Source organism: Poecile atricapillus, chromosome Z (assembly GCF_030490865.1).
Source record: "Poecile atricapillus isolate bPoeAtr1 chromosome Z, bPoeAtr1.hap1, whole genome shotgun sequence".
Classification (NCBI taxonomy): domain Eukaryota; kingdom Metazoa; phylum Chordata; class Aves; order Passeriformes; family Paridae; genus Poecile; species Poecile atricapillus.
The window spans coordinates 17,908,484-17,936,325 of record NC_081289.1 but is presented as its reverse complement, the minus strand read 5'-3'; the positions used below and the strand labels follow the sequence as shown (position 1 = coordinate 17,936,325).

The 27,842-nt window shown below is 42.4% G+C and overlaps 2 protein-coding genes across 3 annotated transcripts in view; one reads left to right on the top strand and one right to left on the bottom strand.

Moving 5' to 3' along the window:
• Positions 1 to 6,999, bottom strand: part of LOC131573058 (transmembrane protein 178B) — a 215,153-nt gene extending 208,154 nt beyond the window's left edge. Inside the window, exon 1 of the mRNA XM_058826639.1 lies at positions 6,618 to 6,999. Coding sequence (XP_058682622.1) covers positions 6,618 to 6,999 — 382 coding nt within the window. The remainder of the gene's footprint in view (positions 1 to 6,617) is intronic.
• A 15,455-nt stretch (positions 7,000 to 22,454) lies between these two features.
• On the top strand, positions 22,455 to 27,121 carry LOC131573729 (small ribosomal subunit protein mS33-like). 2 transcript variants are annotated; one of them, XM_058827946.1, is made up of 3 exons: positions 22,455 to 22,604; positions 24,871 to 25,126; positions 26,777 to 27,120. In XM_058827946.1, the coding sequence occupies exons 2-3, from the start codon at positions 24,912 to 24,914 to the stop codon at positions 26,880 to 26,882; spliced, it is 321 nt and encodes a 106-aa protein (XP_058683929.1). In that variant the 5' UTR covers positions 22,455 to 22,604; positions 24,871 to 24,911; the 3' UTR covers positions 26,883 to 27,120. The 2 variants fall into 2 exon arrangements, with proteins under 2 accessions (XP_058683929.1, XP_058683930.1); XM_058827947.1 differs by having other exon boundaries at positions 22,495 to 22,593; positions 26,777 to 27,121.
• The last annotated feature ends 721 nt before the right edge of the window (positions 27,122 to 27,842 follow it).

Below are 27,842 nucleotides of genomic sequence, written 5' to 3'. Positions count from 1 at the left end.
TTGAAGCATTTCTAAATGCACAGAAATACTTTTTCAATGAGAAAAAGCAATATTAATATGGATTTTTATTGTGGGAGATGACAAAATAGTTCAGGCCGTTTCATCTCTATAAAGTAAAATTATCTTTCAATTTTTTATTTTTACAGTGAATAGAAGACAACTGCACTCATATTAAATCTTTCCTCCACAGCTTTTACAAATTTTTAGCGGTAGGCAGAAAGGATAAAAATTCTGAGATTTCTCAGAAGGATTTGGATGTTCAATTAAATGAACAGGAATTAAGCATGCAGTCCTGCAGGCAGCTCTGCAAATATCAGTTTCTCTTGAGAAGGGCATGATCCTGTCATTTTTACTCAGGCAAAATTTCCATTTGTCTTCACTGGCAAATTTGTTTGAAAGCCAGCAGCTTGATTGAAATTTGCCCTTTAAAAAGTCATGATTAAAACCCGTTGCTGTTCTGTTAAACTACATATATGTTCTTAGTATTTTTAGCAGATATATATTATCAAACTAATTATCTCAGATGTGTCAGAGGAATGTGTCAGGTTCTTATTACTTGTGGCAAAGAAACTTCTTAATGAATTGCTATTTAAATTTGATGCAATTAAAATATTAAATTGCTTATTCAAAATATGATGGGCCAAATCCTCCTGGAACTCATACACATGAACCAGTGATTTCATCCACTAAAGGATTTTAGAAAATCCCTGAACAAGAGGATGGCTTTGCTGTATCTCAGTTGTTTGACTTCCAGTCTCACATCAACAGACTAAGAATAATTTCTGCATCAAAAACTGCAAAACTGAATACCTGGATAGCCTAAGATTCCACTCCAGTGCTGTCTACTGCCTGAATTTCAGTGGATGCCTCCAGCAGAACTCCAGCTGTGACAGGAAGGAGCACAGACCTTGCACTGGCCTTTCTACCCAGGGACAATTTTATCCTCAAAGGAAACACTAAAGGCCTGAACTTGCTGCATTGCCATGTTCAATAAAACATTTACTATTGACTTCTCTAGGATCAGAATCAAGACTTCAATAAAGTCCCTTTTTTAATGAGTCCATTTGGAAAACAGTTAGGATTTCAAGCACAGATTTTAAACAAAGCATTTGAGTCTTCAATGTATAAAGGATACATGAAAAAAATGGCTGTCCTAATTTACCTGTCAAAACCATTGCACTTTAAAAGTCAAATCTAGAGCATTGCAAGGTATTGCAAGAATTTTTACAAAAATAAATCTTTTTGCTCCTAGATATAGCTGCAAGTAGCCTCTCTCCAGTAGCTTCTTTCCATTTGTGTATAAATAATCCCTAGTGACGGCTGGAGTAGTCCTGCTAAGCCTTTCTTCCTCAGTTATGCCATGCGTCTGACAAACCAAACCAGAGAATGCTTTCATCACAGAAATCTTGTGTACTATTTCAGGTGGAGGTAGGTTGCACAGGAATTACTTAGATTTTGGGGTTTTTTCAGTGGTGGCACGGGCTAAGTATACTCACTATAAAATGTTTTAAAAATAGGATTTACTATGACTTCCACAGATCTCAGGGGAAGAAGGAAGGTAGAAGAAGGGTTGAAATAATAAGGTCATTGTAAATTCTGGGGGGTTTTTTTAATAAAAATTGGATTCCAATGGCTGGCAGCAGAGCCCCATCCAGTCAGGTTTAACTGGCAGCCTTCCAAAGGCAAGATGAAAGGTCCTCTGAGTAGTAATTGTCTAAATGGAACAGACTCTGGTTATTGTGCAACTTCTTCATCTACTTTATTGTACCCTTATAATTAAATGATGTAATTCCCTTTTTTCCTTTCTTGTTTTCCTCTCAGCTATTGAAGGAAAGCATCTGAGCAACATTGCCATAGGATGCAGGCAGACTCTGTGGCTCCCTTTTTTTTTTCTGGCTCACTACAAGCTGTATACAAGGAGTTGTGAACTACTGGTTGCCAAAGCAGGACATAAACTTTTCCTTCTCCCAGACACTCACCTGCATCCCAGCTCTATGGCTTCTTAGTGCTGGAGTTGGTTGGCTCACTCAGAGTTGCTGCTTGGGCGAGGGCTTGCTGCTTTTGCTAGAAACTCCATAGCAAACAGGCAAACAGTGGATCTGGTAGGACAGAGTGAACACTGCTCAAAGGGGCCTCCAGCAGCAAGGCTATCCAGTTTGTGGAGGAGACTGGACAAACATATGAGGATCAGAAGAAATCTAGACTATTGTGCTGAACAACCCCAGAGCCAGCATTTCCTGACTCTGCAAGGCTTTAGGAATCAGGAGTGAAACTCTGGTCCTGAGATGCTAAAAGGCTTGATCAGATGTGAGAGGAGAATCAGAGGAACAGCTCTGTTAGCTCTTTCTTTTTCACTGGTTCCTCTGTACGAGAATGCTTTCCCTCAGTCCAAGTAGTCCATTCGCAGAAATATAGATTATTCAGCTGAGTAAAAGTTAGCAAGACTGAGAACTCAGACTGCATGTTCAACTCTAATGATTTCTTTACTGATTGTAATTTCTGTTGTTTCTGATTTGATTTATTTTTTTCATGATGACAAAGAGAAAAAATGAACTGCCTAATTTTGTTGCAGCTTTAGAATACTCCTCAGGTCTTTGGTTTCATGCTTGTCTGCCTCTCCCTGGATATTCTTACTAAAAGGGGAAAATGATGCCTTAAGTTTTAGCTTTCATATTTTTCGGATTCTGTGCTGCCTAGGTGTGTAGTTTTGAGATTCATATTAAGTGTCAGTAAGTTCTCTTCACAGGGTAGGTAGACAAAACAATCCTTTTCCAGGTTGGTACCAAGGACAATCGTTACAAGTTTCAGGCCCAAAAGCATAAACAACAGTTGGACTGAAGAGAGCAAAAAAGGAAGATGGGACTTCATAGCCTGGAGCTGTAATTGGGCAGTTAACCCCAATATGTAAATGGACCAAAATGTGTAAGTGTGAGACCTCATGACCAGTTGTCCATTTTGTGACCATTTGGGGTCCATCTTGGGTGTGGCCTTGTCCAGGCTCTTGTACTGCCCAAGATGTGTCCTTTAATGCCTTTTAATAAATACGTACTTAATTCTTAACCCTGTCTAGCCTCTGTTCTAGGTCAGCTTTATGAAGGCATCAGTTCCAATCTCTTTTAATTCACTGCCTATTTACCTAATTGTATTATTTTGAAATATGCACATGGGTTCCGTGAAAATAGCAAAAAAGTATAGAAGAAATAAAATAGGACCAACTATTTTATATATGTATTACTATCTATTATACCTATAAATTAAAAACCTGAAGCAACAGATCTCCGGTTTTTCTATCAAAATCCAGCATAAAGGTCTTGATTTACTTCCAAGAAAGTAAAAGCAAATACAGAATAGAATTACAGAAGCGACCCAAACTATTCAGGAACAGAACTGGTTTTTAAAATCACTGGTATCAGAATATTGCCAAGTACCATAATTCCTGATCCTGCCACAAGCCATTGCCTATAGCTTGTATTAATTTCAGCGGAGTTCATAAGCAGAATAACTGCAGGGTATTTGCAAAGCTAGTTAGGCTCTTAATGACCATTTTTTGTTATACTTTGATAGACAAATCTCAATAGACCATTCTCAATACTGGAAGTTTTGCCTAGGGAAAAATGTAGGATCTGTTTTAAACTAAATGGATCACAGATCCTGTCCAGCTTTAAAAACAAACAAACAGAATAACAAAACACTTCACAAAATTTATATTCAATTATATATAACATTACACACCAGATTTGGGACCAGAATCTGCATTAGTTCATCTGCTTCTGGAAGAGGTATACTACATTAGATTAACAGAGGAAAGAGAGTTAAATCTCTATATACCAATAAGAGCCTCTTTTATAAGGTATTTGCCCTGGATCTCACAGAAAGTGATTTCATCTGTGCAAGGATATGTGTAACCCCAGTCAGGTTATTTGAACACTACACACAGAGAATATCTGCAGCCCCTCACATCTGCACATGACATGCTCTGTCCACACACCCATCCCTGCAATTCCTGACTCCCAAAAAAGTATCCCTCATGGAAGTGAGAGATGTTTTTAGTTTCAACTTTTAGTTAAAAACTTTTAGTTTTCACTTTCATGATAGATCCTGTTGGTATGAACCTGGAATACCTGACTTGCTTTGAACTCACAGCTCTTCTCAACACTGGACAGCAATAACACTTACTACACTTCCATCATATAAGTGAGGATCAAAAAGGAAACATCTCCATTTTTATTTCTGAGCAAGTCAAACACTTTATTTTATTGAATTGCTATTATAGTTGCTTTTTCTGTGTTTCAGTCTAGAGGGGGCAAAGGAACACACACCTCTATAGCATTTATGGGTGACTCTTCATCATGGCTGAGAGCTATAGCACAGACAGATCCTCACCCCAGAAAGGCCATCCAATGAACTAAAATGCTGCTGTTCAAAGTTACAAGTCTCCCTCCTTTAACACTTCTCTCATCCTACAATGAGATTTGTTAGAAGCATATCAGAAATCCTTCAGAGCAGGCAAGGAGCGCCACACCCAGATATTTGCACACAGCTTCTTTATGTGCACAAGTTGCACTTCTCACCTGGGGGCAGTGACTTTGTGAAGTGGCTCTCTGGCCATCTGCAGACACACATATCCAGGAGTGTGTGTGCAGGGACACTCACTGCGCCTGAGCCCGGGGAATCCCTGGCTACCAGCTGGGTGCTGTATGTTTAGAGTTAGTTCATACACTCACACACACTCATTCATTCACATATACATAAACACAAGCAGACTACATTGAGGTCTTTCAAAGACCACCTTCTCCTTCATTTAACCACCTCGTCTTGATTTGTCACGTTTTCCCTATGGTTAACGCTTAGCAGAGCTGCCATTACACATAACCCAGCACCACGCAATTTCAGCTGTTTCAGGCAGGAGAAATGGACATTCCTGATCCCAGGACAAGGCAGGTGGAGAAAGAGGAAAGATTCTCACTTATTTCAGGATGAAAATCCTCTCTAATAACCACAGCTCCATTTGCAAAGGTGAGCTCTGTTGACACGTTTGCCAGCTGTCAAGGTTGAATTTGTTTATGCCCCGAGCACAGTGAGCACAAGTGGCAGAACAATCTAGCTCACCATGGCCAGCCCAGCACATAGCATCCTCACCTAGATGGAGAGTAGCAATCACTCCCTTGGTGCTGGAACCAGCAGCAGGGTGTCTGGGTGCTGAGGGGCTTTCGACATGTCCACTTGCCCTCTACAAATGGGGCTGAAGACACCAATCTGTTTCCTAGGAGTTGTTAACTAGCAGCTGGATATGAAGGGTCCCTAGCAACACAGGCAAGATCCCAAGCAGTGATCCAGGTACACCACCTGCTTGGATGGCTTGGTACAAGTTTCTACCATGCTACTCACATCTAGTGCTCACTTATAAAACACATGGAACAAAACATGTGCATGGGCAAACATTGGGTGTGAGACAACACCCTTCCTAAGTAGCTTTAAGCAATAATTCCACTTGTAATGTCTGAGGAGGGAATTAATGAAGGCTATCCAGAGAGTTGGGGATAGAGAACACTCTTGAAAGACAAGTATTTTGGAAGATGGCACTATGTGTGAGAAGCAATAATTTCACTACAATGGAAATTAACCAATGGGGAATCTTCTGACTGCAACAGGAGAGCCATGGAAGGAAAATGTTATTTTGTAGTACAGAGTAACCATGCTGTGGGTAGCAGAGATGTCATCCTTCACTAAAACCCTGACCATCCTGCCGAAACATGCATCTTCTGTTTAGGTAGGGGTTTATGCATGTGGCCCCTTCCTATACTTCAGATCAAAGAAACATTTCAGGCAAAATGACCATCACCTTGAACCACTACCCTGGGGGAAAAAATTAAGACAAAGGACCAAAAGACTAGACAAAATAGAGCACAAAAATGTTACAGGCAAACAGATGCATCTCCACCCCAAGAGAAAATTATTCCTTTCTAATAAATTAATGTAATGTTTTACAGATATTGAAAATATTCCAAAGCATAGCTCAGTGTAAACAGCAAGCTGGGTCTCCTCCTGCTCTTTAGCATTTCTCTTTGTTTACTCTCCATTTGAGGATAGAAAAAGCCTACATATGAGCACTGTAAATGGTGTATTTCAGGATGGATGGGGCATTCAGAAAGGCAGTGATGAAGCACAGACATACGTAGCCTCCAACAAAATACTATGTGCTTTGCCTGAGCCACCAGGGTCAAACAATTTTTTTTAAAAAATAAAATAAAAAAATCCAGTGTCTGCTTAATGAATACTTCTTTTTTGTGTGTGGAAATAATCTGATACCATGGTGATGGAAAGACTATATCAAGATTAGAGAGAGAGGCATGAAAGAGATATTCCGGGGTGTGTGTGTTCTCATGCCCATTGCCTTCTTGCTCCCAAGCCCCATGTCTCAGGAGTAGAGATCCTGTGGGAAATTGCCCTGGCAGTGCTTCTGGAAGCAATGCCCAGCCAGGCCAGTTCACCTATTGAAAGGAGAGGTACTTGGCTAGAGACGCTAGCTCCCATCTGTGAGCCCAAATGGCTCTGCTCAGCCCCTGCTTATCTCAAGGGAGCTTGGCATGTTCATCTGGTAAAAAAACAGCCCTTACCTTTGGCAATCAGCTCCTCCAGCTCCTGGTCGAATCCTTGTCGGTGGCATTTCCTCCAGAGCCCCATATTGGTGGAGTTGTACTGTCTGTTGCACTCGTCGACTGCGCTCATAGCAAAGATCTGCCTCCTGTTTCTTGCCAAGAGGAGTTTCCCTTCCCAGCGGTCCAACCTAGACCTGCTGGCCCTGAGAGGCAGGTTGTTGTTGGAGTTATAAATGAAGCCAGGATCATTTCTCTTAGTGGTGATGCTCTTGCACCTCTCTCTGTGCTTCCTGGCATCAGTTTCATACCAATGGTCAGAGCAGATTGCCACAGCCAGCATGCCAAGGGCACACAGAGCTAAAGAGAGGCCAGCATAGAGCAGTAACCTTCCAGCAGCCATGCCTCAGCTTCACAGAAACACCATGGACATCTTCACAACAGGCAAAGCCGCTGGGGGTGAGACCACGCAAAAACCACCGGGGCAGCTGCTAGGTGTCACTTGGCACAGACTGCCTCAGACATCCCAAACTCCCGTGGCTCACATCCACGCTGCAGAGGGATGCTGAAAGCACTACAAAGTTCTGCCCTGGAGGCAGTCTTGGAGTCTCATCTGCCTCTTCTCCTCTGCAGAGGAGACCTGGTGAGGAGAAACACAGCCTTTCACCAGTGACCCCCTCACTGCCAGCACCCGAGTGGTGGGGCCTGAAGGGCTGAATGCCCCTGAAGAGATGTGATGGCTTATCAGTTCATTAATCTCTTGCAATCTGGCCCACTCAGAAATCCAGAAGAGATGGCTTTCAGATCAGCGAGCTCACTACAGCATCATCACAGGACAGAAAAGTTCAACAGCCTGACATCTCCCACTTGCAAGCAGCCAGTTGTCCCGGTTTCAGGAATGGGTGACTTGCCTTTTCCTTCTCAGTGGCTCAGCAAGAGCATCATCGTCTGGACGGTCGGTCACTTGCTCGGGTTTAAAGCGGGGTCGGAAGGGAGGGAGCAAGAGGGGGGGAGCAATCTGTTGTTGTTGTTGCTGCTGCCGCTGTCGCTGCTGCTGCTGCTGCTGCTGTTTGAAATCGTGGTTAAAACATCCCCTCCCCGGCTGGCTCTGGGAACGCGGGCACTCACGGGTCTCTCCCTCAGCAGACTTCGCTGACAGCCACTGGCATCTTGGCTTCGGAGACACCTCGGCTTCTCTCTGCCAGCCTTGCCATTCACTCTCCCGCTTTTGTCGTAGGCGCTGTCATCCAGGCAGCCGAACGTCGCGCTGCCTTCGTTCCCCGGCGCTCCCGGGCAGCGCTGGGGCAGCCTCCCGGCTCCGGGCCGGGCAGAGGCGGCGGGAGCAGCCGCAGCCCGGCAGGAGCCGCCGCCGGCCGCGCACCGCCCGCTAGGCAGCGCGGGGGGCTGCCCTCGGCCCCGGCATCCTCCTTCCACACACACACACTCACACACGCTGCTGCCCCCCCTTCCGCCGGCAGCTGAGAAGCTTCCTCCGTCCCCGGCGCTGGGATGTGTTGTGCACAGTTTTCCTAACACGGCGGCACGTTAGCCATCTGCAAGATCAAGGCAGGCAGGGCTACGGCTGGCGGAGAGGATGCTGAGGATGCTGAAGGGAGGGGAGGGAGGTCGGGGGGAAACCGAACCAAAACAAACCGGGGCGGAGGGGCGGAGGGGCGGAGGTGGGGGGGAGCTACACACCTTACACGGGGAGAGGAAAGCAGCCCCTAACTGTTGTCAACAGCTTTCGGGCTGCACCATTTCTCTGCCATATGGCCCGGTCTCCTCGTCGGAGCTGAGATTTTTTAGCTCAGCAGCTTCGTACGAATCGTATCCCCGGCATCAGTAGTTATATATGCAGACATATTTCTTTCTCCTTAAATTTTCACTCCCTTTCTCTTTAATGGGAATAACTCACCCATCTTGTAGATATCAAGTGCAACAGAAGGCGGGCTGGAGTCCCCAAGCTTTAGAAATCTCATTTCACCGTTTTTAACCCAAATAATAGCAAATCCAATCTTCTGTACACCTGGGAATCTTTCCTTGTTCAAACACCGAGCCCTGCAGCCTTGGCCGAAGCCTACAGACCGAGCATACAGAGCGCTGAGCCAAAAGCCAGTGATGTCACCCATGCAACGTGAGACTCATTTCTTATTTCTCTATCCTCCTTAAAGATAAACTGCACCACTTCCCAGGCAGGAAATGTCGAAGCCTTACTCTCTTAAGAGGGGAAAATGTAAAACCTGGATTTAACTGGATCCTGATCATTCTTGATCACAAGCCCTTACATTATGCCAACGAAATCCAAAACAAGCGGAGCTGTTTCTCACTGCACCAAAAAAATCCCAACCTGCTACATAATAGAGAGAACGAGCTTGAAAGAAACCCTGGATTCTAGACCTTCTGTGTTATCCAGAAAGCAGTGGCCTCCAGACTCTGAACTGTTCTGCTTCAAAAAGAAATACACATGGTCATTTCCCTTGGACCAAAAAGGGCTGGATGCTGGCACATCCTGATCTGCAAGTATCACAGCATCCTGGAGCTGACAGAGGAACTAAGTTGGTCCCATCCAATATTTGGCTCCCACTGACTCCATAGCATGAATGGCAAATAATGTAGTTGCTCCTATTGCACCAAAAAGTCCACAGCCCAATGCCTCCCCAAAGATGTATGCTGCAAAAATCTCGATCCCTGCTGGATCGTACCAGCTTTTGGCCCCTGAATCCCAAGCTGTGTCCTCTGGATTGAAAATAAGCACAGCCGCTCTGGGGCTGGTGACAGCCCTTGACCCCAGAGGGGAGTCCTGGGATTTTGCTAGGTTTTAACCCTAGACACCCAAATTATACTTGCTCCAGTGGGGAGAGCAGATGTAGTAGCTGTTTGCGTATCAGAAATATGTACCTGGATTGTTTTGTGGAATACAGCTGCACCAGGAAAAAAATGAACACATATGGCTGGATCATAACAATGTTTGGCACCAAAACAAACAGTATTATTGAAAAAAACAAAACATCTCCCATTTTACCTGGCAAAACCAGGGCCCATATCAACTGGGATTTGCACCTATGGAAGAGTATCTATGTCATTAAACCATTTTTGGTGTGAAATGTTCTGTATTCTCTAACCACCTTGCAGGATTATGAGTCTGGCAAAGAAAAGTCAGTCATCCAAACCATAAAGGTTACAATCATCTGCATCTACTGAACCGGGTCTATTGCAAAATTTCACTGTTGTGTTATGAATATTCACTTTGTCTGGAAAGCTCAAGGTAAATTTAAGAGTTTTACTGAAAAAAGGGACTACTTTAATTTTTTTAGTGGTAACTTCCCCTTGTTGTTAATAATAACAGTCAATATTTAAGGATCTCAGGTTTTTTTAAAAATCGTTCAGCACAGATGGATCCACTTCTATAACTGGATGTTTCAAGGAACTACATGTCCATAGATAAAAAGAATTAGATGTTGCAGTGGGCCTGGAGCAGCCATACTTGTTGTCTGTTCAGAAATAAAATTGGAGTTTTGTGGACAAAAAGCTGTTGGCTCCTATAAGAAGATAACAAACAGGTTTCTCATATCACACCCACACAGAGATGAAAGTGCACCTGGATTTCTTTGTCAGTTTTTAGCATCAAGTCCAAAGCTGAAGGATGAGAACAGGGAACAGGCTTAATTTTATGAACCATATTTTTTGGCTGATTGTTGGATTTTCTGTTTAAGCACAAGAGCCTGCTATGTTTATTCTCTATTTAGATTGAACTGGAAAGCAAAATTGTTTTCTAGTCTAAACATCCAGTTTAGACAGAATTGGAAGACTGGGACTAAGAGCAGAATGGAGGACCCAACTATTAGAAATGTTTTTTCTTGTTATACTGGCCAAAAATATGTGAGAGGATGGGAAAATCATATAATTCCTTCTTGTTAAACATTAGGATTACAGTCCAAAGAACCAAGATTTGGTTGGACTCAGGAAGATCCAGGTGCCAGGTTTTCCCATCACACTCCAGGACAGCAAGACGGTTTGGGGCAGGAGGACTTTAGTACCTAGAGAAGCCAGACTTGTTCCCTCTTTTTATTCTTAAGCATTGGCATGAAAGCCAAAAATTGACATTCGGTTCCAGGTTTTATCTTTTTCTCCGAAAAGGCATTTCAGTGGCAGTTTCTGTGGGGTTTTTTTTGTTTGTTGTTTTTTTTTTGCTTACATTTGTAGCTTTATCAGATACAGTCTATATCTTTCTGCAAGTCACCTTAAACATATAACTGTAAGAGAAATTGTTGTATTTTAGTCCCTCTTTAACTCTCAAAATTAAACATTTTTCTCCTTCATCATCATCATTATTATTCCTTTTTTTCAGGAGGGGAGAATATTGCATGCTGCAGGCATTAGGAACCTTTCCTGTGTCTCTAACAGGGATTATTACAGACAGCCCCTTCTCAGCACAAACAGGTCATTATTAAATTCTCTTCCTCCCACCCCACCCCTGCCTCACCAGAGTGGGGAAAAAACAATCCTTATTGAAAAAATACACAATCTTCCGTTGAATGTAAGCTGGGAGAAGGACACTTAAAAAAAAACAAACCCACAACCCCTCCACGCACATTTGGGCACACGACACGGAAACCGCTCCCGACAGTGAATTAAGGACATCTCAGCACAGGGCGCTAATTCATGGGTCTTAAATGAATCAGGGAGTGAAAATGCAGTTTCAGCGATGGATTGAAAGCTGAGGCTTTTTTTTTCTGCGGATCACGATTTCAGTGATCCAGGGAGAAATCTGTAGCACACGGGTGCACAGGAAAAATGTCTGAAGGCATGGGACAGAGGAGCGGAGCCCGGTGAGTCTGTTCAGAGGCTATTCCTTGTCCAGAGCCAAGCTGCCTGCTAGACCTCACTACGGATGGTGTCCTCCAGCCAGGGCCAGCCTCCTCTCCATTCCCTCCCAGCATCGTTTCCGCTCTCCCGAGCATCCTCCAGCGACCACCGCGCCTCTCCAGAGAGCTCCAGACACAAAAGCAAAGCGAGCGCCTGTAAAAGGTACACAGAGGTGGGGTCTGGGGCTAGGAGGGGGGAAAGGCAGGGTAAATGGACAGAGTAAATGCACAACCAATAGCAATTTGCCTTCCTTCGTCGGTTTGCTTTTATTATTTTTTTTGGGGGGGGGGGGTCTGTTTTGGTTTTTTGGGGTCTTTTCTACAACAAAAATGACCTCCACCATATTTTTCTCCCTTCGTCTTTTTTTTTTTTTTTTTTTTTTTTCGTTTAAAGAAAAAGAATTCAGTGCCATCTAGTGGGGGAGGGGATCGAGCGAGTCAAGGCGCTGCCCATTGCGGGGATCTATACGTCTAATTCAGTTATTCAACAGGGAGAGATGACCCTCAGTATTTCCCTGCTCTCTCTGTGATCTTCAGCTCCCCAGAGGTGATGTTTAATTTACATGGGCTCCAGTCTTCATTCTTTGTAAAGAATCACCTACTGAAGACAAAGGAACTCGTCCTAGTGTTGTATTACCTGAAGCAGTACAGGCTCTGGAGGCAGTTCGCTGCCCTAATTACAGGATTTCAAACACAAGACAGTAATCAAACCAAACATAGATATAACAAATTACGTCTACTAATATTTTTTATCATTCCAGTGCACCTTGAATACTGGCCTCCACGAATCCTCAGCATGTCAGCCCTCCTAGTAACACAGCCATAAAAGAAGCTACCATGAAAGCATCTTATGATAACTTCCACAAACACTTGACCCATCATTCAAACAGATTTTGGATGTTCAGGTGACTCAGAACCAAGCAGAGGCTCTATAAAGGAGGATATGAACAACAAAACACCATATAAAAGTTTGTTATCTAAACCCCAGGCATTAAGCAGTTGTCAGTGTCCCTTCTATCTGTTTTTTTTTCATAGAAAAAGAGTTTTTCAAAGAGCAGTATCAGCCAGCTGCATAAACACAGGCTAGCCACACACACATACACACACAGAGAGACACAGAGAATAGGCACACAGCTGTCTACACACTCATGTGTAGCTGTGCACACGCTGATATCTAGATGCACTCAACAGCACCTAGCTAGATGTCCTCTGCCCTCCCCACTGGCAACTCCCCAAAGAGATTAGTTCTGCTCTCTCTCAAAAAAAAAAAAAAAAAAGCATTTTGATTGTAAAGTTAAGCAACTTAGTGAAGGCCAGATTTAAGATCACCCATGGAGAATTAATTTGCTCAACATGCAAACACACTATGATACGATCTTTAATAACATGATTTTTGTTTCCATGGGTCTCCCATTTTTTATAGTGCAAAGGATGAATGTTGCTCACTTAATGAACACTATTCAAATTTTCTCCTATCCTTATCATCCAATGTGTGGTGCATGTACTATTTATTGCAAAGCATCCAGATCTTGCATTGCATACAGAATGATTAATTTCCTCATGGGCTTTTCTATAGTGGTGCTCTAATTGTAGTGTTGGAGGGCTGGGGGTTTTTTACAAACATCAAGGAACTTATCTTCACAGCTCCCTGCTGAGGGACAGAGATAAAAGGCAGTATTTTCAAACGTGTCAGTGTATTTTGGGTACTCTATTAAAGAAACTTAGAACCTAAACTTCCAGAGTACTTAGCACCTTCCTTCCTCAGAGAATATCTCACAGCCCCTTTTGCTCTAGGCACCGTTGGCAGTATTTCCATAAATTAGTCATGGGTGACTGAAACTGGATACACAGAAAATGGGGGGCACATGGACAGAATTTGGGAAGAATGTAATCTTTTTGAGTCACCAACTTCATAACAGAAACTCTCACAAAGGGTAGAAAAAAATCCAATTCTCAATTTCAATTCAAATGCCCGTGACCATGATTTTTCCTACCCATCTTCATCTGCTAGGCTCTCTACTGAGCCTCAACACTGTCCACCAAACAGCCACCATCTCAGGACTGCAGAGTCCTGGTTCATCTGTCATCTGGCGTGAATGAAAACAGAATCTGGGCAGAAAGGAGGATGTGATCATGTATTTTACCTCATGACCACAAAAAGTGAATGACAGTCCACAGGCAATATTTATTCTGGTATTTTCTTGGAGTCTTGATTTACTGACCTGAGGTTGTGATGAACAGGGGAAGCACACAGGAGCTAAGGCAGAATTGATATGGGGTCAGGAGCTGAATGGAGCATACCATCAAAAGAACAGATTTGGTTTTGGAGGAAGCAAAATGAATTGCTGGGCAGAACGCAGGAGGACAGGTAGGTGAGAAGTCCTATATCATATTTTTCAATAAAGCAGAGGGAATGGCCGACACTAAATGGCCTCACACAGAGACCAGTAAAAGACAGTACACAGATAAAAAGAACCACAGTGTAATGTTGTTTTCCCAAAGACAAAACAAAACAAAACAAAATAAAATGCTGTTGGTTTTTCACTAAAATTGCTTCCTCCTGTTAAAATTTACTCTTCATTATTTAACTATCAGCTGTCAAAACCATATCACTGTTAACAACCTAAGGCTGCACTGTGGACACGGTGGATTACTATGTATGATAATCACCACTCCTCGTGAGAACATCTCCAGGAATGCTTTTAAGCTCAGGCATAACAAGGATGAACTACTTTAAACAAAACTTTCCCCAAACTATCCAGTGTGGACATCAGGCTTGGAAAACATCAGCCTAAGTAGTTGAAGTTTAGCAGAGTTATAAGGTACAGTAAACAAGGCCAGGGAGGCAAACTCAGCCTACTGCAAACATTATCCCTGAATCCCTGCATCGCCTCCACACATCCCAAGTGTCTGTGGGCACTGTGGTAAACTGCAGAAAGACTTGGGAGATATCACTTCACCTCTGAAGGAATTGCCAACAGCTTTAGTTTCTTCAGCCAGGTGGTAAGATCTAAATGTAGATCATGCCACATTTAACATGCTGAGTTCTAAAGTAAAATACTTGGGAAAACCATTCCTGTCTCTTGAGTCCTGGGTAAACACTCAAGTGCTTCCAATAACAGAGGAGAAACAAGAAAGTTTTAAAGAAAATGAAAAAGCCTAAACTGCACAAGTGTAAGCCTCTATTGAAAGAGAAAGTTCTGCTGGGAGACAACTCAGCTAAAGCACAAGTGCAATATTTAGCCCTCCAGGCCCTTTAAAATTCATCTCCCTACAACAGAAAACAGATCTTAGCCCCAGATGTCACAGGCAGAGATTCAGCTCCAATGTGCTGCTCTCTGAGATCACAGCAGCCGCTCTGTGTCCTGCTTACTTACTGTCTTGCCAGCTTAGTAGTCAACATCTTCATATTCTACAGCTTCTTCTTCTCTGAACTGGACAGGCTTCCACAGGAACAGACCTGTTTCCCCAAAAGCCTTGCTATGAGGACTGCTGTTTTGTTCAAGCCCATCTCTGCTTCCCCCTGTTTACCTTTTGGATATGTCAAGCCCAGCCTCCTACCCAAAATCCTGCTACAGGAAAAACCCTTTGCCTGCTGCAGTGAGGAAGGTGACATTGCTCTGAATGCAGGAGCTGTACAGCAAGGTCACTTGCTGCCTAAAGCCAGCTACAAAAGCAAGATGGCTCTCAACATCACCACCACTGGGCTCAGCTGAAAACAGGAGATATCACTTCATTAAAATTCATAGATCTTGTGACTCTTATAGAAATAGCAAGAAGAATCCAGGATGGCAGAGACGAGATATTAGTGCCAAAGAGTACTGACTGAGAGCAAAAACTCAGACCTCTGTCTGCCAAAAATAAGCATATTTGGTAAGAAGAGGCTTTTATTCTTAAAGTTATATCTAACACATTGATCTTCAATATACTAAAGCCTGATTAATTCTGGTTTTTCTGTACTACATCAATATGTAGTTCATATAAGCAGCCTAATGTAAAAGTGCATCTGCAGTACTATTAGTTTGCCTGACATGGCAAGGCACACTGTACAACCTTCCCTAAACTTCTGACAGATTTCAGAATACATTGTTCATTCCCAGAGATTTTTTTCTATCAGCAGTGTTTGTGAACTAATCCAGTGAAAGTGCCACAGCCTTTGTAGATGGATATGTTGTGTTTCATAATGAGTGTATCACACCTCTGATTGGCTCTCAGCTACCAATGAAATTTGTTGCTTCTTTTAGTCACAAAAGAAGAACTATGATTAATTAAAAATCAGAATCCATAGATCATAAGAAACCATCACAGAAGCAACTGGAGAGAAAACCAGTAAGCTAACCAAAAACCAACATCTGCTTGGAAAAATTATATCCTCTAAAAGCACTCCTTCAATTTGGAACAAGACTCAGAAGCAAGACTTCAGTCTTCATCTATTCTATTTGGCTGTGAAGTCCTAGCAGAGTAGATTCATTTTAATAATTTATTTTAAAAAGGTGTATAAAAATATATTGTGTGCTGCTGTAAAAACAGTTGACATCTAGGATGATATACTTTCTATTTAGACTCAAGCATGCTGCCATCTTCAACAGTTTTACATTTACTTCTCTTCATTTATTATCACCAAGTATATTTGCAGCAAAATAAGGTTGTTCATTCTTCAGAGTTCATCCACTTGTGCAGCTCATTTCCCCACCTCAAGCTTTAGAGCTGTGATTTCACAATTATACCTTGTACTCTGAAGTTGTTCCAGTGAGAACTGCTGGGCCATGAAAGACAGACATTTATTCCCCTTTTCTGCAAAGGCCTCCAGTAAGTACCCACCAAACAAGAAACCATGGGAGTAGCAAGTTTCTCTGACCATGCCCAGATGGCCCATGATAAACAAACTGGCCTGCAAGAAGTTACTTGTTTCCAGAGAAATAATGTTTCCAGGACTAAGGACAAACTTTCCCAAGGGAAAAAAAATAAATAAAGAAAGAAATAATTAAAAAAAAAATGGGACTCACAGATATAATATCTGAAGAAGGCATTTTTCTTAGGAAAAAGGGGACAAATGTCCAGAAGGCATGTGTAGCAGCACGACTTAGCCTGGGTACTAGCAAGGTCAGAGAGAAAGAACTGAACCAAAAAAAGCCTCTGCAGAATGCTTCTTACAGGCTGAAGCAACTGAGGCTGAGAATTGCATGCAGGATTGATTATGACTCTCTAGGCAGGCAAATTCAGAAACAGAGAGCAGCTCTGGTTACATAACTAACAGCAGCCTCATGTCACCCACCAGGAGTGCAGCAAAGAACTCCAAACTAAAACCAAAATTATTATCTGTTTCCATAACTCTGCCTTCAAAAGACTCTGTGAGGGGGAAAGGTTGATCAATGCTGTTTAGGTCTACAAAGAGCATTACTGAAATGACTGGGTATCTGTGAGTCCAGCCAGATCTTGGAAAAATCTGCTGAATTACAAATCAAGGCAGCCAGAGTGGCTATCCAGAGTGCTTGCAAAGACCTAACAATGTATCCTGTGATCAGCATTGGTCAAGATAACCTAAGATAAGAAGGGACCTAAACCAGGAAAACACAGAGAGAAAGTTGCATTGAAATGCACCATAGAGGTCAACAGGGATATACGAAATTAAAAACTTCTGAAACTCAGGGGAGCCATCAGCTGACAAACCCGAGAGGTCTAGATCCAAGACAGTATCTTGAAAAGAGTTTGGCTTGAAGAAATGTGAACTCAAACAGACCCAACTAATCTCCTCGAATTTTATGTTTAAGAGATTGATGTATCCCTGAAAATTCTATTGCTGGAACATTTTTATTCACTCTGTTTTCACACTTGGTCAAACAGAATTAGAGATTAACAGCTTTTTGACCCCATTTGAAAGCCTTGGTGGATGTCCTTTCAGATGAGTGTTGCAAGGAGTGATGGAAGAGAAACTACAAGATCTTTTATCAGCAGTGAGCCAGATGTCTTCATTATTTCTTCTCTTTTGCTGATTCTGTCATTTTAATATTTTTCCTTTTTTTTCTCCCCTCTGCAATCCTCTGTCCCAGCCAAAAAAGATGTGTCTTTGTTACCGTTTCCTTTAAAAGTTTTATGTGCATGTTGTTAATAAAGTAACAACAACACTTCTGTAGTATGTTTTCCATAAGGGGAAGCTGAAGCATTTTCTAAGAATTAATTCACCTTCACAACCCATTTCTGAAGCAGACATTATTTTCCCCAGTTTACAGAGGTATGAAATGGCAGATAGGTTAATTAACTTGCTTAAGGTCATCCAGTGAGTTAGTAATGGAGCTGCAAAAAAACCCCAAGATTCAACAATTCCCATTCCCAAACCCTTCATCTAACCACTAAGAAATATCCCTTCTCTCCAGTCTTAAGTACTTCACTGAAATCTATCACTGGCCATTTATTTTGACATATTGTTGAACTACAAATTAGTGAGTCTAGAAGACAAACATGGAAGCGTGTGGAGATCCACAGCATCCATTGCCTGTTCAGCTTTGTGCAGCACCCGCTACACCAGACCGTTCATCTTCCATTAAAATGGATGTGTTACAGATCTGCTGCAGAACTGCCAATATCATTTCAGGCATCACTCTGAGGCCACTGCACTAGAGACAAACGGCACTGGCTCTCTTTCCCCAGGAGGAGGAAAGGCTGCCTCAACGGCCCTGCTGTTGGGGAAAGCAATAAACTCAAGATGCCAACAGGCTTTGAAAAATAATTTCTGTTTTTCTCTTACGCTGCATCTCCCTCCTGAGTGTTCCCAGTGTTAGAGAGCTGGAGCGGCAGTATTTAATAGTGACATTTTTGTGGATTCCACTCTGGCATTAGTTTGATGAGTTACTTTAAAGTCAAAATATCCTTCAAATGCCCACCCAAAGTCTGTCAGTCTCTTAACACTACACATTCTTTCCAGAGGGATTTGCAATTCAGATGTCTCCGTGGCTCAGCACGAATCACTGTGCAACAAAATACAGTTGAAGTTTGCCAATTAATCATGAACACATAATGAATAACTAATGATTTCTAAACACGTATGTAGCCAACGCAGTTTTACCAAATGCTCAGAGGGTCCTTCTACTTACTCAGATGATCTTGTTCCCTCATGCCAGTATTTAAAACAAGAAAATGTTAGAGATCATGTTACAGCATCTTAAGCATAAGGCTTAGGAGGGAAGTTGATCACTTTGTCATACAGGTACTTCTCAAATTCTTCATTTCCAAGATCAAATTATACAAGTTCAGACTCTTCTTTCTTCTAAATGTCAATAAACAAGCACCAATGAGCAAACTGTCACGGCTATTTTTTTTTCCTTTCTGGGTATACCTTTGCCTTCTCAGGACAAACAATGGATCAAGTGTTGCATTTTGTCAAAATTTTGCCTTAAAGCTGTCATTCAGTTATAACTAAAATAGATATACAAAATGAATTAACTAAATAAACATTTCCAGATCACTATTGATCAAATAATATAACTCCAGACAAAATTTTTGCCAACTATTTGTAAAAAGGTCTTTATTGTACTTCATCATGAGGTCTCTTTTTATTTTTGGCTGCTTTGCATGTGTTCCATGAATGTCTCTCCACTCCCTTCATTTCTTTCTTCCAACAGCCCCTGTACAGAGGATACCCTTGTTGTCTTCTACCCCATGTCAGCTCACTCTCCTTTAACTCCTTTCTAGGAGCTTTTTCACTCGGCCATCCCCGACTGATTTTCTGGTAAATAACTACTAACAAGTCCAAACACTTCGCTCTGTTTGCAACAAAAAGCTCAGGAGGATCTAACAACATGTCCTTAGAATTCAGCTCATCACAAACCTATCCATTCCTGTAGTCAGTCTCTGCTGCATCATTCCAATCCTTAGCATGCCAAGTCTCATTTGGACTGTGAAGACCTCGGGGTGGGGATGTTGAGTTTACATTCCCTGGCAGAATATAAGGAGACACAGTGTCCCAGATAAGGTGAGCAAGGCTTTTTGGGTCCATGGATTGCAAACCAGATCATTCTCTGTCTCTGCAAATTTGCAGATGTGTTGAGTTGCTGTTCTGTTGACTGATGTGACCCTGATTTTCCATCCTGAGTATCTGTATGCTGCCTTACTGGCACGCTAACCCTGGCTGGGTGCTCTGCAAGCAATTCTCCTCATAACCACAGCAACAACAGTGCTACAGTGACATAAATAGGCTCTTGTAAGTGCACATTTTTACTTTGATATAATAATAATAATAATAATAATAATAATAATAATAATAATAATAGTAATGGCTGACAGAGCAAAAAGGCAGAAAAATTTAACTAATGCAGACCTTTTCATATTTGTGCTTCCACCACACCAAAAAGGCCATACTGGAGCCTGCAAGTAGAGGCAGCAACAATACTTTGAGGGAAAGTGCAAGATGTTTTCCAGTGGTCTATAAGCCAGCTTTCAGAGTGTGGGTAACATGTAAGTAAAATATTTTCATTGATGAGGAGGGATGAGATTGAACTGATGTAACTACTGATGAATCTGGCAGGATGGTTTACCAAAATGGAACATTAAAATACTTTTCTGGGGAAATCCTTTAACATAAATAAAGAAATTTGAAGATTGAGAAGCTAAGAATGCACATGAAACCAGTCTCATTATTTTAGAGATGCAGGGACAGTAACTTGTTCCGACTAACCTTGTTAAGGAGGGGTGGACTGGAGTGGGGATGGCTGCAGACAATCAGGTTGCTTATCCCTCCAAGGCACCAGAAGTGTCCTCAGTTTGAAGCTATGTGAGGAAAAAGCCCCAATAGCCAGAAGCCACGACTCATTACACTTTCCAAAAACTTATTTTCTGTGACAGAATTTATTCCAGTCTGCATGGAAGAAGTATTTTTTGACTCATAATGTTTAAACAACTTCACCACAGAACAAAAAGGGGTGGTTGTTTAGGAGCCAGCAATTATCATTTGATTATAGCAAGGACAGTTGTTATAACAAGGACAAAGGACAGTCCCAGTCAGGGAAATTGTCTCTCTCTCCCCCTGCCCTCCTCTCTCTCTTTCACACACACACACGCTTCAGAAAGACCTTCTCCGTCAAGATGGGAGAAATGACGAGAAAATTGTGATTCAAAAATAGAGATAGAAATGTAAATGAGAATACTTATGATCTTACTCCATAAAGTCATGATTGCTTAATTAACAAAATGGCCAATTTTGGCTGAAGGACAACTTCGTCTCAGCAGCAGGGTGAAGGAAACACTCAAAAGTTAAAAGCATGGTATAGAACAACATAGAAAGACAAAAATATAGGGAAAAATAGTCTGTTAATACAAAAAAAATTAAGACTACAGAAAAGGCATAAATGGTGTGAATAGAGACAGGAAAATGAGAGGTGCAACAGTGCTGATGTGTATGTCTAGAGATGGTAAAATAGCACAAAATTGGAAGAAGTGCTAAAAATCTCTTTCCTTCTTAGAAAAATTAAGGAAGAGACACTTTTCTTATCTTAGGGAAAAAAAAAAAAAAGAAGCATTTTTCTGTCCATTAGTCAGTAATGAAAATGGTAGACAAGATCTATTAGAGCAAACATTTTAAAATTAGGATATATAGAGAAATTTTATATGACAGTGTTTGAATAACTGGCTAAAGAAATTCCATGAATGTTAACTCTTATTAATCACAGAATCATACTTGGGTCAGAAGGGACCTTAAATATTATTTAGTTCCAACCCCTCCCTGCCATGGGCAGGGAAACCTTCCACTAGATCAGGAATATAAAGGAAATTAGGGGATTGTGCCAATTTTCAAAAAGGACAAGAAAGGGACTGGGTTGCCCAGGCCATGAGGCTGCTCTGCCTGTGACAAGCATGGAAAAGGTGACAGAAAATTAAAAAAGGAAGGGTGACAGAATAACAATTTGTTCAATGCTTGGCAGAATCTGCTCTTCTAGAAAATGGGGCGCTCCAGACATACCAAATTTCCTCCTTTGATGGTGTTACACGTTTGGCATATAAATGCAATCACATAATTGTCATTTACTCAGATGTTTGCACAGAGTCTGATTTAGCACCTCCTGGCACTGATTAAAAATTAGCATAAATCAAGCACTGGGAAAGCTCATGTCTGGTGGGATTGGCAGTGGCCAGAGGGGTGCCAGGGGAAGCATAGCAGGGTCAGGTGAGCATCCCCACACCTCAGGGACTCCCCTGGGCACACATCCCACTTCAGCTTTGGGGCACGAAGGTGAGTGACCAGCCCACCACCCTCACCAGTATCAAGAGACCAAGAGGCCACCTGTGCTGAAAGACTGAGATTGTGCAGGTAAATTTGCCAAGGCAGATATATTTATGCAGCTAAACAACAATCTTTGAAAACAAGCAGCAGGAGGGAAGCAAAAGTTACGACAGTAAGAACTGGCAAGGAGCACAGGAGACGTACGCCCTGAACCTGGAGTAGAGAAACAGTCTCTCAGAGTGCTTTGGAAACACAGTGAATGACAAACATTTGTGGCTCCCAAACTCTCCCTTCATTTCCTTTCAGTAAAATTAGATTTTGACATTTGTCCCAAATTGTCGCATTTGGTCAAGGCCATAAGTGAAGACACGGCTTTCAGCTCTTTATGTAAACTCACGCCTTCTCCCAGGAGTAAAACCAGCACGGTATTGACATGTTCTTACGGAGCAAGGCTGCTGACTGGATGTGTCGGTGAGGACATCTCACATCACCCTTCTCTGGCAAAGAAGAAGGCTCTGTGTAGACTTGTCACCAGCTTTTAATGAGGATAACCGCTTTCCTCATTTCATGATTAGATTTAGCATATAACTCCAAAGCTGCTTGCAGCTTTGAAACAAATGAAAGAGAAGGAGTCACAACGAAAACGTTCTTTACGCAAGAGGGTGCGACCCTCTCGTGGTGTGCGGCCTTTTGGGTTGTCCTGTGCAGAGAGCCTCGTGGATCACTTCCACTGGATATTCTGTGACTCCATGACCGCGGGGACAGCACCCAGAGAGCCGTCACCGAGCGCGGAGGAGGACAAGCAGCAGAGGGGGACAGAGGAGGAGGAAGGTCCCGCCCTTGGCCGCCCGTCCCGCCCCCCGCGTCACCCGTGCGCGCCGCCTCTGCTCCGGCAGCGCCGCCGCTCCTCGGGCCGCGGGTCAGCGCGGGGTGAGCGGGGAGCAGCGGGGGTGCCGGGCTCCGGCGTGCCGGGCTCCGGGGTGCCGAGCGGGGCTGTGTCCCGGGCGGGGCCGTGTCCCGGGAGCCGCAGCCCTCGGGCGCGTCCCGGCGCTCCCGTCCCTCAGGGGAGCTCGGCCTGAGGTGGCGCCGCGCCAGCGCGGGTTGAGCTCCGTGGCGGCCTGGTCTTCCCCCTGTGCTCCTGGGAAAAACCAGAAGGAACGGGGGGAAAAGAGCGTTCTCCTGGTGTTTTCTGAGTGAGAAGGGAGCGGTCTGAAACAAGCTGGTGGATCGGGAATAAAAAATAATCTAGCCTGGGACAGGAACGGCTTTGGATGGGAGTAGAGAGCCGGGAGCAGGTGGAGCGGCAGCACTGAACACTGGTTGTGCTTTAGGTGTGTTCATTCCTTGTGGGCAGTCCTGAGGATGTCATTGCTGAAGGTGACGATAACGAAAGTACTCTTCCATCTCCCAGAATCACCCTAGAACAGGGTTTGGATAGCTCCGGCTCTTGGGAGTCTGCAGGGTTTGCTTTACTTCTCTCTCAAGCGTTCTTGGTCGGGCAGGGATTAATGGAGGTCTCCAGCCTTAGCTTGGGCTAATTCCTTTAGCGATTCGGAAGTGAAAGTCAGGTTCCTCAGACCGCAGGTTTGCGTTTTTCAGGAGTGAAAGGTATCTTCATTTTAAGGCTGCAGTAAGTAAATTGTGTGTCTGAGTCTGGTGATAAGGACATGCTTTTGGAGTCATGGGATGACGAGTTTAGGGGACAGTTTGTTCCTTTGTCTCAGAATGTAGGAGAACTGGCTGTTCTGAAGCAGATGATTTAGCAAAACGTAGTGATTATTTCCCCCTGTAATACACGCTCACATTGAAGTACTGCCCTGCAATTATTTAAGAGCTTCTGTCTTCTCACCCTAAGCCTACTGCCATAGCTCAAGGCCTCTGATACTTTGCCTTCTCTTTTTTTGCTTTCTCCATTATTCTCTCTTCTCAAATTACTTGTATTATTTTCATGCTTGATTTTTTTCCTGCTTCCTTTAGAGTGCTTTGCTAATGGGAGTAAATCAAAGCAGGTCCTCCAATGATCAGATACATGTACACATGAGGTTATGAATACTTCAAATTTGTGTTATTAAACAACAGGCCCTGTGTAATCATACTGAAGTGGACTTAGCATTTGTCCTATGATTACTCTTACCCATGATCTTTAATTTGTTATGCTCATATTCTGGAATCAGCTGTGTAATATTTTTCAAAACAAGAATTTTAAACTTTAACCTCAGTGTCATGCTCTTGAACAAGCCTGCCTAATTTGTCTGAGGATTTGTATTACCACTCATTCAAAAAGGCAAAGTACAGACAAGATGAAGTTTCAAATACAGGATTATGGGATTGCTATTCTTGTCTACTACAACCTATTCTGCAAAGAGTAAAGACTTAAAATGAGGAGGGTTAGAAAAGCTGAGGGAACACCCTTCTCATGCTATTTTAGAAGAGTGGATGTTGTCTAGTGGCCTGATACCAATGGTTTTATTTTTAGGACATTTTTGTTGCAGAGGTTTTTAGGTGAGTGATGACTAAAAGAGAATGGGAAGCTGCTGATGGGTTTTCTTGGAAAAAAGAATCTGGCATGGGAAAACTACTTTTTTCCTCTCAAAAAGAATAGGTATTGTGAGAGACTGAAACAAGAATGGAGAAAAAGCTGCTGGAGATGATCAAGGAAAGGGAATTGAGATGGGAAAGATCTGTGTGATTCATATAGAGAAACATGATTTATAAATAAGTTGTTGTTACATGGATTGTAATGATGTTTTGAATAGGGTGAGAAACTTCCATGAGGAGAAACTTGCAGGTTGTTTTCTCAGTATGTTCAAGTGGTGCCTTACCTTGTGCTTGTGGAGCAGTCAGTGGTATCACACAGGTGCGATTTTTGGCAGAGTTCATACTGTAATTGTCCCTGTGGCTGGAGTTTAAGGGTTGTCTTGAGCAAGCTGAGTGGGTTCTGCTAATAAGCCATGCTAACCATGGTAAATGGTGGTGCAGTGGAGGTACTTTTATAGTTGGTATTGCTGGGAATTGTCCCTGAATTCATGTAGATGTTCTTTATACTCAGAATTACATGCTAGAGTATTAGACTGATTTTATGCAAGGAGTGTGTGATGTCAAATGAGTGATACATTCCTTTGTTTGCCTTGATTCTGGGATAGCTTGTTCTACTCAGCCATCTTAAGAGTTGTGACTCCTGTGTTTCCTTTTGCAGGAAGGCCCGTCTGTCTGTGTGTGCCCTCCATTCCTGGGGAGATGTCCAATGTTTCCAGTTATGCCCTTCGCATGGCCCGGCTGAGTGCCCAGATATTCGGCGACGTTGTCAGGCGCACTGACTCCAAATCCATGAAAGTGGTGAAGCTGTTCAGTGAGCAGCCCCTGGCCAAGAGGGAGGAGGTGTACAACTGGTACCCCCCTCACAACACCTACTACGGCCTCATGAGCAAACTGCGCTACTTCGGGCTCTACAGGTACTTCCTGCTCTTGTAGGGTGGGAGCAGGACTGGGATGGGAAAGGGGTGGGTGGGAGTCTTGTTGCAGTTGATTTCCTCTAGGGAAAGAGGAGAAATGTTTAGTTCTGAATATGGTACATATGGAAATAGACATTTGATTGTTGCACTGAGGGCAAGGAGAGCAAAGTGACCTCTGTCTTGACTTTTACCATAATTGTAATCTTTTGTGAGGAAGAGTTGAGTGTAATTGTGGGCAAGCAGTTACCTAAGAAATAGATCCTGCTTTTGCTTTGTGGGGAAAAGAAAGCTTTCTGATAGACAAGAGATGGGTCTGTAGTTCTGAGTATGGCAAATGAATGTGCTAAAAAGAAGTGATGTTAATATCAGACTTACCATATAGTTCTCAGTCATTCAACAGCTAATAAGTGAAATTTAGAAGAGACAGAAAGTCTCTGTTAGGCCAGAGGGCCTTTTTATTCTTCAAAATAAATTAAATTAAATTCAAATGTGTTTTAAATAGTCTTGTTAATTCCAGCTACATCCAAACCAGTTGTCTAATTTCTAAATTAACTTCCACAGTCTGTATCAGGGAGAATTGTACTGCTGAAGAACATCAGTAGGAGTCAAATGCAGTCCTTTTACTTCAATCAGGTAGCCCTATAAAAAAATATTTAAAACTGAGGCTGCAAACCCTGTATAGTCAAAACAGATTACCTGTTGCTAGTATGACAATACTAACCATCAAGGATTGCTCTTGATTTAGGTGGATGTGGCAACACTTTCTAGACTGGCTGTTTACACAGAAAGCCTCAGTGTGATGTTAATGTTCTTTTCTCCTTCCCCTATTAAGTTCATTCCCTGGCTGCTCTGTATACAGAGAGTTGGTAGAAGGAAAAAAATGATGCAATGAAGACTCATAGACTAATAAGACCGGTAATAAATCACAAGCTTTTTGTTTCTATTTAGAGAAGGTGTGTTTAAAAATAGCAGCACAGCAATCTTAGGCCACATAGGATGCAGTTATGACTTCTGAAAATCATTTTGCACTAAAAAATACAGGGACATATTAACAGAACTTATTAGAAAATGATTGAGGATTAATTATCTCTGCCAGCCCCTTCATCGTCCTTCCTGTTTTATTCTCTTATTAAGATTCTACCAGTACTGATGCCATCTTCATAACCCATTCCTGAAGTCACCTGAGAGCAGTGCCACATGCTGTAATTACTGCTCAGCATGGCCCTGTTTCCCTAGGAGCTCATGACCTGAACACAGGAACACAATGTGCTGTGGCTGCACTGCTGAGCTGGATGACAGGGGGGAAAATCTTACTCTTGTCTCTTGCTGATTTTTGCAGTTTACTGCTCATTGAAACAGAGGGGATCAATAAATGCAGTTGAAGTAATACATATGTGCACACACCCCTTGTTGCTGAAAAGGACAACCCTGTTAGTTCTGAAAGTATCAGAGGAAATCTCTCATGCTATTATTCAGTGATACTGCCAGCAGTAACGTGGAATACATTGCAGCAAGCTTCAGTATGGACTTCATGGTTAAAAAAAGTTTTGATTTTTGGTTTTTTTTTTCATTAGCATATGGTTCAGAGGACTATTAGAATCTCTGCATCCCAAGAAAAAGAGTAAACTTTATTCCTTCTTCCCCGTCCAGGGATGAGCACCAGGATTTCAAGGAGGAGATGAGGCGATTGAAAAAGCTCCGTGGGAAGGAAAAACCAAAGAAAGGAGAAGGAAAGAGAGCTCTCAAAAAGAAATAGTGCTGTTGGAACAATGTAACTGACTATTCTGGAAATGCTGGGGAGCAGCTGGAGAAGGCTTGGCATGTGAGCAGCGTGTGGGGCGCAAGAAACCCACTGAAGTAGTGGACTACATCTTGGGAATGCACTTGGGTCTTTGAAGTTTTACTGGTTTTGAATTTCTGTACTTCAAATACACTGTATATTGCAGCACAGTAATAAAAAAAAAAAAAAAGGTGCTCAGTGTTTTTCTTGAAACCATCTGTAGTTGTTTCAGTTTTCTTGATCTGGAAGTTGTTTGCTTTTCATTGTCTGTTTTGCTTTCTTGTGTTAGTATCAACACTGTTTTGCATGTGGTCACAAAAAAACAAGGATTCCTGCTTCTGCTGCTTGTCAATCTTACCTTTTATAATTAGTTTCATTTCAGGTAGCTCTAGTGCTATTTTTTTTCAAGTTTTTTTAAGTTTTTAAGTTTTTTAAGTTGCTATTGCACTCTGTTGCTCTGTGCTTTTCACTGGACAATACTTCCCAGACTACTGCCTGCCCACAGCACTCTGATTGTACCCTAAACTTTCAGATACTACAACAGAAGAGGCTGAAATATTAAGTAACTAAATCCATATAATAATGGAACTATTATATGCCATCATGAAATATAATTAATTATATACAATATGAATTTTTAAATTTTTTTTTTACAGTAAACTTATTCTGATTGCCTGGAAGGCATGTATAAAACACTACCTAAGATGATGAACATTTTTATTAGCATTCAGTAGGTGTTTTATCACTAGGCTCCTTTGGTTGCTAATATTAATGACTGGTGGATCTACATAAATTTGTAACAGCTCTACCTCACCAAGGTTATTAATTGAAGAGGTGCTGATTGTGTTAAAGGGTGTTTCTGGTGAGCTGCATAGTACTTGTTCAGTGTCCTTACTTCATGTTACCTGTTTTTATGAGCAGCTCTAAGAGAAGCTG

What these genes read in the sequence shown, in the direction of transcription:
- LOC131573729 (XM_058827947.1), top strand. Translation starts at nt 24,912, where the DNA reads ATGTCCAATGTTTCCAGTTATGCCCTTCGCATGGCCCGGCTGAGTGCC. An exon ending in CGCTACTTCGGGCTCTACAG is followed by an intron (nt 25,127 to 26,776) that starts GTACTTCCTGCT and finishes TTCCCCGTCCAG; the next exon opens with GGATGAGCACCAGGATTTCA.